This window comes from Callorhinus ursinus, unplaced genomic scaffold, assembly GCF_003265705.2.
Source record: "Callorhinus ursinus isolate GAN/ISIS: 27379988/994484 unplaced genomic scaffold, GSC_fseal_2.0 scaffold9, whole genome shotgun sequence".
In the NCBI taxonomy this organism is placed as follows: domain Eukaryota; kingdom Metazoa; phylum Chordata; class Mammalia; order Carnivora; family Otariidae; genus Callorhinus; species Callorhinus ursinus.
Genome location: NW_027397071.1, coordinates 3094571 through 3108512, shown reverse-complemented (window position 1 = coordinate 3108512; position 13942 = coordinate 3094571). Strand labels below are relative to the sequence as shown.

Below are 13942 nucleotides of genomic sequence, written 5' to 3'. Positions count from 1 at the left end.
TTAGATAATGGGGCCTCAGTTGTCTCAAGGCCCTCATTGGAGAGGATAGAGTTTCCTTTTGTTGTCAAGATTTGCAGGGTGGGCCCTGCTAAATGGCTCTTTGAAATGGATCTTCGTTGGAGTGAGAACACTGGCCATTCTTCCTTTCCTTTCCTAGACTCTGAGGTGCTCTCCGGCAGGAGCTGGTGCTTTCCTAAAGCCCAGAACAGAAAGAGAGAATTCCTTCACTTAATGGAATGTGGTGCTTTGGGTGTTGTTTTTTTTTTTTTTTCCCTAAATGCCCTGGAATTCCAACATGATTTTATTTGCAGATACCAGTTAAATGGAAGGGCCTTCCTGGCTCCCCGGGCTGTCCTGGTGGGCTCTTTCACCCAGCTGGAGGAGCAGAGTAGCTCTCAGCTGTTGGCTGCCATGGCCCTCACTTTATAACAGCTTGGCGTGTATGTGAAATTGTTGTGCCTTTCTTTCATTTGCATCTTCCCTGGCCCTTGTTTTCCTAAATGCTTGCCCTTCAGGCCTGACTTTTCTAATTCCTGTTACCATCTTAGAATAGCTTAAGCAGAATAGGGGCAAGTGGAGGATGGGGTGCTTCGCCTCCCACCTCCGCCATTACAGAGGTGGAGCTGGACCTACTAGTCAGACTCTTCTGTTTTGAGCTTGATCTCTTTGCTGTCCCATGGGTCTTCTGAGCCCCAATGCGGGCATTTGGCAACACTCTGACGTTAGTAGGTAAACCAGATCTTTAAAGGCCAGGAAATCATTTCCTCCATCATCTGATGCTGAGCATCCTCCCACCGTGACCCTCATGTCACACTTCGCTCTTCCTCATCTCTGCATCAAATACTCCTGGGTTAGTGGCACATTCGCTGTCTGTTTCTTCCTAATGAGCCTTTATTTGGCAGAGAGGGGGAGTTGGCAAGTGGGGACAGAGGGGGCAGGGAGAAGAGGAGGAATAAGAGAGTGAGCAGAAGGTACGGGCCAATTCCGAGTGAGCCCAGGCAGGGTGTTAATCATCCCTGGTAGCAAAGTGATTCTTTGATATCTGCACAGTAAAAGGAGCAGGGTTTATCTGGCGAGCTTTTATTCTTGCCGTCTGAACCCTGTGCGAGAGTCTCGCTATGAAGTACTGAACTGGAACAATGTTGGCCCAGCTAGAACTCTCCTTAGCAACCTTCAAAATAAAACAGATGTTGTCAGCACCGAAAGAAGACTTTTCATCTCTGGGGCTGAATTTGTCTCACGGCTCTGATGCTCGGTGCATTGTGTGGTGCCGTCAAATCCCAGCGCCGACTCCCAGTACCCCCTTCCCTCCCCCTGCCAATTTAGAATCAGAGCTCTGGTGGATTTTTTCTTTTTTTTTTTTTAGAAAGCGCTGCCTGCACTCCAGTGTGAGGGCCTCTTTGAAGTGCTGGTGCACTGATCCTGGCATCGCCCGGGGAGACGCAGGGACTGTCAGAAAGCAGGAGGGTTGCTCCGGGAGGGAATGGGGCTCTTTTCACCAGAAGGGATTTGTTGGTGGCTCCGTTCTCCAGAGAATGAGAAGACATAAAGAGACTAAATTGTGGGGAAAGGCTCCATTAGGATCCCAAGGATCCAGTTGTTTGTTTTCCTACAGAGTGTCAGCACTCCGTCAATGAAAGTCAGCAGTGTGCTTTACCTTGACCGACGGAAGGGACGCAGAACCTGCACCTTGTGCGGCGTTTTGCACGTGATGGGCACTTGGTAAACATTGGCTGAATGGGTAGATAAACCTGGATGGTGTGCAGGCGCGTGCACAGGAAAACAAGAATTGCAAAGAAAGCAGTAACGTTCAACTTACAGAATATGCAGAGATATTTGCACATGGGTTAACCTTCTGGGCGTGTAAGTGGTAGAAAAACCGCTTGTGTTCTTCTTTCTTCCTCCTGTATCTCCTCCTCCTTCCCTGTGCCTCACACTGTTACAGCTGCTTGGACACTTGTTCAGGAGGTGAGTCAGGCATGAGTACAGCAGCTGACCTTTCTCCAGGACCTCCAATCTGGATTCTGCCCAGGATTGGATGGGCCTGACCTGATGCTTAACAGTTGTCTCTAGATACACAACATGTATGTGGATACCTTACCGCATGCACCGTGGGGCCTGTTGGAGATGACTGAGAAGTGTCCAGAAGAGACAGGAAGACAGGTGACCTGCCAAGGACGCTGTTTATGGAGATCGTCTTACGTTATGTGATTATGGGATGTTGGCACAAAAGAGTTGTTGAGAAAGTTGGTTTCCTGTGCAGGTGTTACCCAGAACTTTTAGTTTTGCTGCTTGATAGATTGAAAATAATAATTACTGTTTATCAAACACTTACTGTACACTGGGCTGAGGACTTTGCATGTGTTAAATATCTGACCCCCACAATACCCTTGTGATTGAAGGACTCCCCCTCTTTCCCATCTGAAAACCACTGTGATTTTTATTTTGCTTATGATTTTGACGGTCAGGATTTAGGGAAGGACTCAACAGGGTTCATCTCTCATGTACACAGGGACAGCTGGGACGAGTAGGGCTGGGGACCCCCTTCCGGATGGCTTTCTCATGTGCATGACGCTGTGTCCCCGGCCCTCTCCCTCTCCACGTGGCGTCTCATCCAGGCCCTTTCCACATGGCTTTGGCTTCTTACCAAATGCTTTGCTTGGGGCGGTCACACTTCTTAGGTGGTGACTGCCTTCCAAGAGGCAGGAAGTGGAAGTGCCCAGCCTTCCACAGTGGAAAGCTGTCCCAGGGCTTGAATCTTTGGCCTTTTTTTTTTTTTAAGATTTTATTTATTTATTTGACAGATAGAGCAGGAACACAGGCAGGGGGAGTGGGAGAGGGAGAAGCAGGCTTCCCACCAAGCAGGGAGCCCGATGTGGGGCTCGATCCCAGGACCCCGCAGTCATGACCTGAGCTGAAGGTAGACGCTTAACTGACTGAGCCACCCAGGTGCCCCTCCTTTAGCTGTTTTCTATGGGTCAGAGCCATTACAGTGTCTGCCCAAGTTCGAGGGGGGGCAGAGAAAGAGACCCCATCTCTTAATGAGAGAGTAGCAAGGTCACATGGCAAAAGGGCGTGGGGGATGGGAAACATTACTGCAGACATCTTTGGAAAATAGAATCTACCAATTGGTGTGAATGCTTGTTTCTTTTATTTCAAAAGAAATGTTTAAAATGACTTAGAAAATTATGTCTCAAAGTCAAGTCTGCCCCAAGTATTGCCATCTTACGTAAAAACATTTTGGCTTTGGGAATCGGCTTTATTCCTGAAACGCTAGAGCCTAGAGTCCTCAAAGCTGGGCCATTCTTGTCCTTATTTGCTTGGGGTTGGTACACAGAGCAGATGAGGGAGTTGAAGCTAATTGGGGTCTTCTCATATGTTCCATCACGTTAACTAGACAGAGATCAGGGCAGTGATGTGCATGGGTCCAGCTAGCCCAAGAGCACTTGCAGCAGCTGGGAGGACTGTGATGATTTTGTAGAGGGTAAGAAAAAGCCTCTTTTACTAGGATTTATGTCCTACTTTTGAAGGAGGGGAAAAAAAAAAGATTTCAGTTGGCTTGCAAAATGAAGCCCAATTTAAAGTAAGAGACATAAAAATAAAATCAAGATCAAAAGGGGTAAAAACAAATCAAAGAATAGATATCGCAAGGTGGTTGGGATGCATTAGTTAGCTGCACTTGAGCGCTGAATTTGCCTCTGAAGTTTTGAAGAGTTGGGGCAAAGAGAAATGTGATTGCACAGTTCACCTCTGATGAAGGAAGCCCGGGAGAGCCAAACTTTTTGTTGGCACTGAATTCATCATGCGCTTTTTTTATGTAAGGGCATTGGAGAACATAATGGACAGTGCTTTCAACTGTTCTTTTATGAAAGGCTCTGAGTGATTGTTAAAATGGATGTTTCTCATATCCACTCTCTATAAAAGCTGAGGGTGTAAATCTTAAGTGTGTGAAGGAGTTTCTGTAAGAAGCTGAGTGACTGTGGAGGACAAACGTTGCTTTGTGTGGATCCAATTTAGTCTACGGCTAAAACTAGAGAATCTAAGGGGGCGTGGCTAGCTAGTCTGCATAGTAGGCCATCTCTCTCTGCGATCAGATGTCTCAAATGAGTCTTTGGCACGAGTTGGATACTAATCAGTTTATGGTTGGGCTCTGTGCCCAAAGTACCAGGCTTCTGTGGTGTTAACTGGGGGGCGTTCCACGGGTTTCAGCTATAAGAGTAGAAGGCAGAGCTGAGTTGGGCGTTTTAGTCTTAAGAACCTGATTGGCACTCTTCCCCACTAGAGGACTGTCCCCTCTTCCAGCAGTGTGCCAGCAAGGGAGGCAATTATTTTTCTTTAGAAGGAGCTGCTAATCTGCCCAGTATTTGTAGAGACTTCAGAGTCCTGTGCCATCCACAGGAGATCAGATTCAGGTCTGCAGCTATTATCAGCTCTCTGCCCACGGCTATCTCCGAAGGCAAGGTAGCACTGGGCAAGTGCTGGGGTCCTGCTCCACCATGTTCTAGGCATGTTATCTTGGGTGTGTTGCTTTGGTTTCCTTGGTTTCATGGGAGAATGCATATGAAGTGCTTAGCACAGTGCCTGGCACTCAAGGTCTCTATTCATTCTCAGGGTGGTGATAATGATACTGGTGTTTGGGGAAGGCAGGTCAGTATGTAACATACTCTTCCGCACCAAATGCTTATCTAACTAAGACATACAGGTCTGTCTCAGGGCATGGAGGGACTAGGGATGTGTGTCCTGGAAGCAGCCGCTCGCAAGGAGAAGGGATTGGGCTGACCACACCCAGTCCCCTTCCTGACCCTGCTCCCAAACCTGGGAATTCACTCTTCCTCTTCTGGGAGCAGTGAGTGAGGATGAAGAGAGAAAAACTGCACAAGGGTCATCCAAATGATACTGCTATTTCCTCCAGAATGGCTAGTGCTGAAAACAACCTCCTAATAAAGGTTCTGCTCATGTGGGGTAAAGCGTCTCCCCCGAACAACAGGCTTTTAGAGCCTTGTCTGTTTAAACGGGAGAGAACATTTAATTGTTAGACAAATGACGAGAGTAGCAACTCTGACAATTAGTCAACTTGCTCAGCTGCCGCCGGAGTACCGGCCCAGTTCAAGAGACTAGAACCAGCCTCAGCAGAGGCGAGGGCACGCCTTCTCCTGGTTTCTTCTAACTTGGGTACGCAGCCTGCTCCTCTGATGAGCTCTCCCAAGTTAACGAAGCTTCAAAGCGGGTATTAGAACAGGGCCCTGTTGTACACAGTTCGGGATCAGTGCCTTGGCTGTGATTACCACTCTTGCCTTCTGGGCCGGAGTGGGCTTCGAGAAAGCATTAATAACCAGGCATATAAGGAGGTTGTGCGGTTTGGTCCTGGTGGGAGCCAGGCCGTCATTCTGCTCACACGCACCGTGCAAGACCTTCGGCTTCCAACCTGACTCCTCTGGGCTTTGGGTTTTGTTTTGCTTTGTTTTTGTTTTTGTTTTTTTTTCCATTTAGGAAATGTACATGAAAATCGTACCTATGTCATAAGGTTGTTAAGCTTAAGCGAGAAGGCAAGGAAAGTGTACAGCACGGCCCCCGACATACGGGAAGCCCTCAGTCCGGGCCAGCTGCTGTGATTGTCATTCTCAAACAGGGATGATGAAATACCGCCCTTACGGAATTACTGTGAGAGAAAAAGGAGGCAATCTAAGTGAGAACCTCCAGTGCAGGTCCCTGCACACAGTAGGCTAAAAATATCTGCTTTAGTAAATTAGCCAAGGATTCTGACAGCTTTTCGCTGTTTTTGAAAGTTGTAATAAGGGCGTTTAATGACCCGTATTTAAAAAAAAAAACAAACAAGTCTTTCTTTGGGCAGGGGGTGGGGAGAGGGTTGCAGTGTTGGAGGCCCTAGCTTTAGGAGATGGTGTGTGTATGAGCAGACAGCATCCTGGAGCCAGATTAGGGAGCAGATCCTTATTTCTAAGAATAGAAGTGATGATGTCATGGTTTGACTGGCCTCAGTATTCTGTGAAAGGGCTTACTTACAATGTGGGTGGGTTGTTTGTTAGGTTTTTTTTTTTTTGGAATATAAATTTTAAAAAAACTAACACAGAAGTAGAAAGAAGCACCAGCTTCAATAATTACCAGTATTCTGCTAATCTTATTTCATCTCTCCTCCCTCCTGCAGACACACACACAAACATACACACACACGCACACATGCACTTTTTCTTCTTCTGGAAGAATTTAAAGCATACCCCAGACACATGTCATTTTGACATTAAGTACTTTAGTATGCATCCTTAACTGTTAAGCATTTTTTAAACATAACCACCATAGCATTCTTAGCTGATTTCTTGATGAGATCAAGCAGGATATAACGGTAATCAGTAGTGATGAAATGCTTATGCCAAAAATGAGCATTTTTATGCAAAATATTAAATTTACTGCAATTCAGCAAGAGTGTTAATGTCTTTTATGTGCAAGGCACTGCAGGCATAGCACATACAGATGAATGAGGTAGGGGGTCCCGGACCCCGGGCAGAGTCCTACAGAAGGTCCATAAGACATATATACAATAATAATCAAAGTTCAAGGCAGCGTTCAGATAAAATCCTTAGAGAGCAGTAAGCAGTAAGCCTGGACCCACCTGGTGGGGTCTCTGTGAAGGTTTGTTGAACATGAAGTAGAGGTATGACAGGTAAATTCAAAGTAGGCATTCTCCGTTAAGTAGAAAAGGCTATATAGGAGAAGTACGTGCATGATGGATTTCAAGGAACAGGCCGTTTCTGCACAGAATGTTTAAAATTGTAGAACAACGATGAAGGAAAATGTCTACACGTGCACTAAAACAAAAACTAAAGAAGAACCCACCGGCACTCCTGCCATTGTGACATTGTGGAGCCATAGCTTCTCCAGGAGTGTAAGTCCAAAGTGGACCTGAAAGGCTGGTGGGTAGTCCAGATGACCTCTGAACATCCTTTAAATCCCTGGAACCTGTGCCTTATGAGTTCCCAAGCCAGGAACCCATGCCTTTGCATTAAGGTCCTCCCTTTTGGGGGCCTGAGATTTAGTCTTAACAGAGAATGAGACCAACCAGTCAATGAAGAGATTCTCCTTTCTCTGTGTTTGGTTCTATAGGGTTTAAACTGACTCACTTGGAGGTGGAGGATGGAGTAGAATGGGAGAGTCTGTTCAGTCATCTGTTCAGCAACCAACCGAGCAGCTGTCCCAGGTGCTGAGGCAGAGGGAACAGCAGGAAGGGAGACAAATCCTGGAAGCATAGGAGGTGGTTAGGGAATGGTGAGAGGTGTGGTCTCAGTGGAGTGTAGAATATGTATCGGAAGGCAGGAGGCGGTGAGGCTGGACACATGGGTTAGACTCACACTGATGAGCACCTTGCATGCCAGGCTGGGGAGTGTGTTCTTACTCAGGAAGTGAGAAGAAAAGCCACGGGAGGTTTATTGTGCAGATAACTGTGTCTTCCTAGAGGTTCGTTGGGAGGTTATCATAATCGTCTTGGCTGGAAGCAGAGAGAGCCCGAACGAGGATGCTGTTCATGAGGTTTCAACTTTTGTTCACAAATATTTATAGAGCATCCACTGTGTGCAAGTCCTGGAATGGGGGCAGTGTGAGAGTTGGGGACCCTCAGAGTGGAGAGTCGGAGATGGCACACAATTCAAGCAGAGGTGACCAGGAGAGTGAATGGTGGGTGTGGCAGCAGGAACCGTAATGGGGGAAGTTAGGAGGAGTTGGCCGTGTCTGTTTGGAGTGGGAGTCAGCTGAGTCCGTGTGTGTGTGTGTGTGTGTGTGTGTGTGTGTGTGTATGCATGCGCACATGGATATATGAGTGTGTGCACGCACATGCACGAATGAGTGTGCCTGTGTGTGAATTGTGCTTGTGTATGTATACTTGCACATGTGTGTGCATGCACAAACGAGTGTGCCTGTGTATGAACGTGTGCTTGTATGTGCATGCACACGTGTGTATGGATGTGCTTGTGTATGTATACTTGCACACGTGTGTGCGCATGCACAAATAAGTGACTGTGTGAATGTGTGCTTGTGTGTGTGCTTGCACACGTGTGTACATGCATGAACGAGTGTGCCTGTGTATGAACGTGTGCTTGTGTATGTATACTTGCACATGTGTGTGCATGCACGAAAGAGTGTGCCTGTGTATGAATGTGTGCTTGTGTGTGCACGCATGCATGTATGAGTGTGTATGAATGTGCTTGTGTATGTATGCTTGCACATGTGTGTGCATGCATGAACGAGTGTGCCTGTGTGAACGTGTGCTTGTGTATGTATACTTGCACACGTGTGTGCATGCACGAACGAGTGTGCCTGTGTATGAATGTGTGCTTGTATGTGCACGCACACATGTATGAGTGTGTGTATGAATGTGCTTGTGTATGTATGCTTTGTATGTGTGTGTGCATGCGTGTGCACATTGGCAGAGGCAGGTGGAGAGTGAGGGGATTAGGGTACAGATGTGCTGTGCTGGTGATGCCATGGAAGCATGAAACTGAGATGCCTAGAAGCCTGCTCTGTGCCCGTGTTAGGGTCTGAGCCTAAGGAAGAAGCCAGGGGAGCAGCTGGGTTCTGGAACAAGGAGTGTGCCCTGGGGGTGGCCAGGCCAGGGTGTAGGAGGAGAGGGAGAGGGCTGCTCAGGTGGTCGGGGCGGGAGCTAGTTTTGCCTACCTCTTCCACGTGTCCCATGGTCTGACCACTGATGTCACCGCTTCTCTACCATCTTTCGTGCTAACTTGGACAGTCTTTATTTTCACAGTGCCACTTTGGGGGACTGCTCAAGGGAAGGAAGTAAACCCCAAAGGACCAAAGGGTTTCTTTTTAAGAGCTGGTGACTGATGAGACAGAAGAGAAATCCAACAGGTTGCCTCCTGGCCATTTGGACTGTGCTGGTCATCCAGGCTGAGGGGACGGCCTGTGGGGAGCGGTCTTCCTGTGTCAGATCCCTGGTGGCAGGACCATAGTCATGTCATTGCCAGTCACAGCATTCTGTGTTGCTGCAGGTCACGAGCCAGTCAGTGGTCGTGAGAAAATAATGGAGTTTAGAAGACAGGGAGCTTGGCTCATCTGTGAGGTGCGGATGTCCTTGAAAGGTGATAGAAGGGACATGGCCCTGGGTTCAGATTTGCCACTTTTGAGCTATACGGGCACATGACTGACTCTTCAAAGCTCTGGACGGGGAATAGTTCACAAATACGTACGTCTGTGTGTATATATATCTGTGAATATGTGTGTGTATGTATACATTTGCACACGTACCAGGCACTAGTTTAAGCACTTTCACGTATATTTTAAGTCTTTTAAAAAATTTATTTTGGAGGCACCTGGGTGGCTCAGTCGTTAAGCGCCTGCCTTCGGCTCAGGTCATGATCCCAGGGTCCTGGGATTGAGTCCCGCATTGGGCTCCTTGCTCGGCGGGAAGCCTGCTTCTCCCTCTCCCACTCCCGCTGCTTGTGTTCTCTCCTTCGCTGTCTCTCTCTCTCAAATAAATAAGTAAAATCTTTTAAAAAAATAAATAAATAAAAATACTTTATTTTTAAGTCATCTCTACACCCAGCATGGGGCTCGAACTTACAACCCCGAGATTAAGAGGCACATGCTGTACTGACTGAGCCACCCGGGCGCCCCTGTATACTTGAACTCTTCGTCCTCACAGCCAGGTTGTGAGCTAGTTGCTGTTACTACCTCTGTTTTCACAAGTGAGGCCCCAGAGAGGTGAAGGCATGTGCCCAAGTACACAGCAAGCCGACGGCAGAGCCGGGATCCGAACAGGCTGGCTGCAGACTCCTGGCCCTTCACCCCTGCTCTTCACGGCCTCAGTTTGTCATTCAGGGTAATGTGGGAGCACGTGAAGGGTCCCCGTGTCATGGTCCACACAGGAGGCGGGCCGCCGCTGTGTCCCGAGCACTCGTGATGGTGCGGCGTTCCCGGCCGGTCCTGACGGAGGGGCGCCATCTTGCCCGGCGCCCAGCCAGTCCGCGGCTGTCCTTGCCACGTGAAGGGAACCTGGGTGTCCTGGCTGCAGCTACGTTGCTCTGGCAGAGCCTGCCAGGAGGGAAGGGGCTGAAGCCTGGGCTGTGGGGTCCTTTGGGACACCTTGTCTTATGCACGTGATGGCGTAAAGGCATTTCGGTGGTATTTCCTCCACAGTCGGTGCTACTGCAGAGGCAGTGTGGGGTGCTGGCCCTCCGTCCAGGAGGCAGGACGCCCCCGAGCTGTACAACTCGGGGGGTGACGCTCTAGCAGCCCGCGGTGTCTCCGCACAGTGTCCCCCTCACAACGCGGTGTGCTCCTGTTGGCGGCCGGGGCCCGTTGGTTTAACTGTGTGTGCCGTGGGGACCACCCTCATTGCAATTAAATGCTTGTGAAGATGACATTTGAAGGGGACAGGATTTTGACTTCTTTCCTTTTCCTGGCCACTGAATCATTCTTAGGGAAGCCATGATGTTACACGTTTTATTAGAAGCGTAAATCTCAAAAGAACAGTTCCTTGACCTCAGCAGTTTATAATCTGAGTGAGTCATAAATATAAGCAATGTTGAATAAAACTAAACTGTTTGATTGAGGTGATGGGAATAAAGATAGTGGTGGCAGATGGAAAGTTCTGTTTAGGGAGAGTTCGGGTGCTCCTAGCAGGCCACGTGCCACAAGAGAAAAATGTAGCCTTCTCTAAAAGCCAGGCAGAAATGTAGCCTTCTCTAAAAGCCAGGCAGGAATGTAGCCTTCTCTAAAAGCCAGGCAGTAAACGTTGGCTGGGTGCCTCCTGAGCTTGTAAGGCTGTGTGTTTAGAGCTCGGGGACGAGACCTTCAGCAAGGCGTAATAACAGGGAGGGGCTGCTGCTGACCAAGTGCCCCTCCATGGCTTGTGGGAGCATGGAGAACGGGGGCCACGCTCTGGGGGCCTGGGAGGGGACCCAGAGGAGGTTACACTGAAGAAGGAGTGGAAGTTTGCGGGGCGGTCAAGAGGAGAAGACCACTGCTGGTAGGTGACCACAGTGGTGTGACATGGTGTGGGGACTGGAGATCCTCAGGTCATTGGGAATGACCTGGGGAAGGGGGTGAGGACAGAGGGAGGAAGGCGACAAAGAGGTTCCCATATCAGTTCTTGGCAAGCGTGGAGGAAGTTCTAGGGGTCAGCGAAGACAGAAACATGGAGTTCCAAAAATGGATGAAACGAGCACAGTGAATGTCAGAGGAAGAAGGGGTTTCCACACAAGTGAAGACGAAGATGGCTGTGACAGCAGCAGGGGACCCCAGGAGGGGGCTGGCTTTCCTCCCACCCCCGTCAGAGTTTGTAGGGGCAGGGGAGGGGGCGTGGCCCTGAGGGAGCAGGCTTTCCTAGAGCCAGGATCCGCAGGAGCCGGCTTCAGGGTTGGCAGAATCGTGTGGGAGAGTTACGTGTGGCCGTGAAAAGAATGTCATCTGGGGAGTGTGAGGTTGGGTGCTTATTGATCACTGAACACAGATTGAGTGGAAAAAGGCAGAGGACCAGGAAAGTGAGCACGAGAATCGGCAGGGGGAATGATGACCCGAGGGCCTTGCGTTTGGGGCCTGGCCAGGGATGGCAGGACACCAGGCCCCGTGGGGATTGGCCTCGAGTGCTGGAATGTACTCTGGGATGGGGTTTCCCCGTGCAGCCCCAGCGGGGGCTTTGGAGGCCTGTGGGCACCGCTTGGCACGCCACGCAAAACTTGGTGGAGTGTGAGCCCCGAGCCATCTTAGAGCCTTCTCGGAGGACTAACCTCCCGGGGACACTGCCGGCAGCTCCCAACCCTATGGAAAGGTCCAGGCTCGGATTGCAGACAGTTGGCTTCTGGCCTTGGAAGATGTCCTGGGGACCATAGTGATGCAGCATTGTATGAGTTTTGCCATAACAGACTCTTTCCAGATCCTTCCTATCCAGGGCGAAGACTTTCCTTTCCATCACTGTAATTGGTGGGTTGGGCATTTGATTGTCAGGACAGGAGTAGCACTCCTCATTCCTTTGGCTCATTCTTAATATGTAGCCGTCTGATTTTTTTTTGTTTTCTTAATCCTTGCCCCTCTCTCGTTCAGAACCAGACTACCAGGTGTACCTGAATGCTTCAAAAGTCCCTGAGTTTTCCGACGACCTCACAGAGCTGGAGTGCCGGATAGTGGACATGAAGAGCTCGGAGGCCAGTGTCCGCTTCACCGTGTCCTGGTACTACAGGGTGAACCGGCGCAGTGACGACGTGGTGGCCAGCGAGCTTCTGGCGGTCATGAGCGGGGACTGGACGCTCAAGTATGGAGACCGGAGCAAGCAGCGCGCCCAGGACGGAGACTTTATTTTTTCTAAAGAGCACACGGACACGTTCAGCTTCCGAATCCAAAGGACTACAGAGGAAGACAGAGGCAATTATTACTGTGTTGTGTCTGCGTGGACCAGACAGCGTAACGACAGCTGGGTGAAGAGCAAGGATGTCTTCTCCAAACCCGTCACCATATTTTGGGCATCCGAAGGTAGGCGCTTTATTCTTGTTCACTGAGGTTTGGGGTTTTTGTTTTGGCCCAGGTCGTTGCACTGCGCGGTTTTATATGCCGGGTCTCCCCGCTAGGAATCCAAAAAAATGCGAGCTCAAATGACTACTGCTCTAAAAACAGCATGGACCCCTTCAAGATGCTGACGCTGGCGAAGGCTCAGTCCCTGGGAGAGAGCTGGCACTTGGGGGTGGTAGCTCGTCGGTGCCCACAGCCCTTGACGCTGTTGCTCTGCTGGGTGGTCTTGGGCCTCGGGAGCGTGCTCACGTCTGCGAGTTCCTGCTGGATGCAGGGCCACAAACCGGGGGCACGGGGGTGGGGGCCGGACTTTCGCACCTGCTCCTGAGGTGCCAGTCACCCCTTCAGAGAGATTGTTTCTGGAGAGGGCTGACAAGAACTTGAGGGTGACAGTTTCTTTGCTGCATCTCCTCCTGATGCTCGGGGCACTGTCTGCGTTGGGACGTCGGACTTGTCAAGTCCATCACTACAGGAAGCCCAGGCCTCCTAGGTCCCCCTTGTGCCCTGGATGTGAAGTACCGCACACCCCTAACACGCCTCAATTGACTGCCGCCATCCCCCCCAACCCTGTCCCCAGCCCCAAACAGGGCCCTCTGGGAGCTCAGCGGAATCTCCTGTTGCCTGAGGCTCAGCTTGGAATGTTTCTTGCTCTTTCCCACATTAAACACGACCAACCTCGCTCCCCACCCCTGAGGCCGCTGTTTGCCCTGGGGTCTCCTGAGCGGAGGTGTTTTCTCCCCCCGCTCCTCATACAGTGGGGCCTGTTCATCAGCTTGTGTCACCCCCCTCATTGGACTCCTGGGTCCTCTTCGTTCCCTTGGGGAAGTGGTTAACTTTTGTTTCACAGCCGTGCTCTCAAGTACTCTCACTGACTTCTCACTAGCTTCTCTTCCACACACAACGCTGGCCCACGCTTGGACTGCACCTCATGATTACCTGAGGAGCTTTAAAAAAACACTGATGCCTGCGTCCCACCAGAGGTCCTATCTTAGTTGGCTGAGGGTGTATGCAGCCTTGGGCATTGGAATTTTTTCTTTTTAAGAGTGTATGTGGGTATGCATGTATGTATGAGAGTGAGTGAGTGCATGCACACAAATGGGGAGAGGGTCAGAGGGGGAGAGAGAGAATCTCCAGAAGACTTCAGCCAAGTGTGGGTCCCTCTGTGGGGCTCTATCCCTGAGATCATGACCTGAGCAGAAACCAAGAGTTGGACGCTTAACCGACTGAGCCACCCAGGCGCCCTAGGCATTGGAATTTTTATTTTTTTTATTTTTTTTATTTTTTAAAGATTTTATTTATTTATTTGAGAGAGAGAGAATGAGAGATAGAGAGCACGAGAGGGAAGAGGGTCAGAGGGAGAAGCAGACTCCCCGCCGAGCAGGGAGCCCGATGCGGGACTCGATCCCGGGACTCCTGG

At 49.9% G+C, this 13942-nt stretch overlaps 1 protein-coding gene across 1 annotated transcript in view; it reads left to right on the top strand.

Moving 5' to 3' along the window:
* Nucleotides 1-13942, top strand: part of PTGFRN (prostaglandin F2 receptor inhibitor) — an 82437-nt gene that overhangs the window by 46463 nt on the left and 22032 nt on the right. The window contains exon 5 of the mRNA XM_025872519.2: nucleotides 12064-12489. Within this exon, the coding sequence (XP_025728304.2) occupies nucleotides 12064-12489 (426 nt within the window). The remainder of the gene's footprint in view (nucleotides 1-12063; nucleotides 12490-13942) is intronic.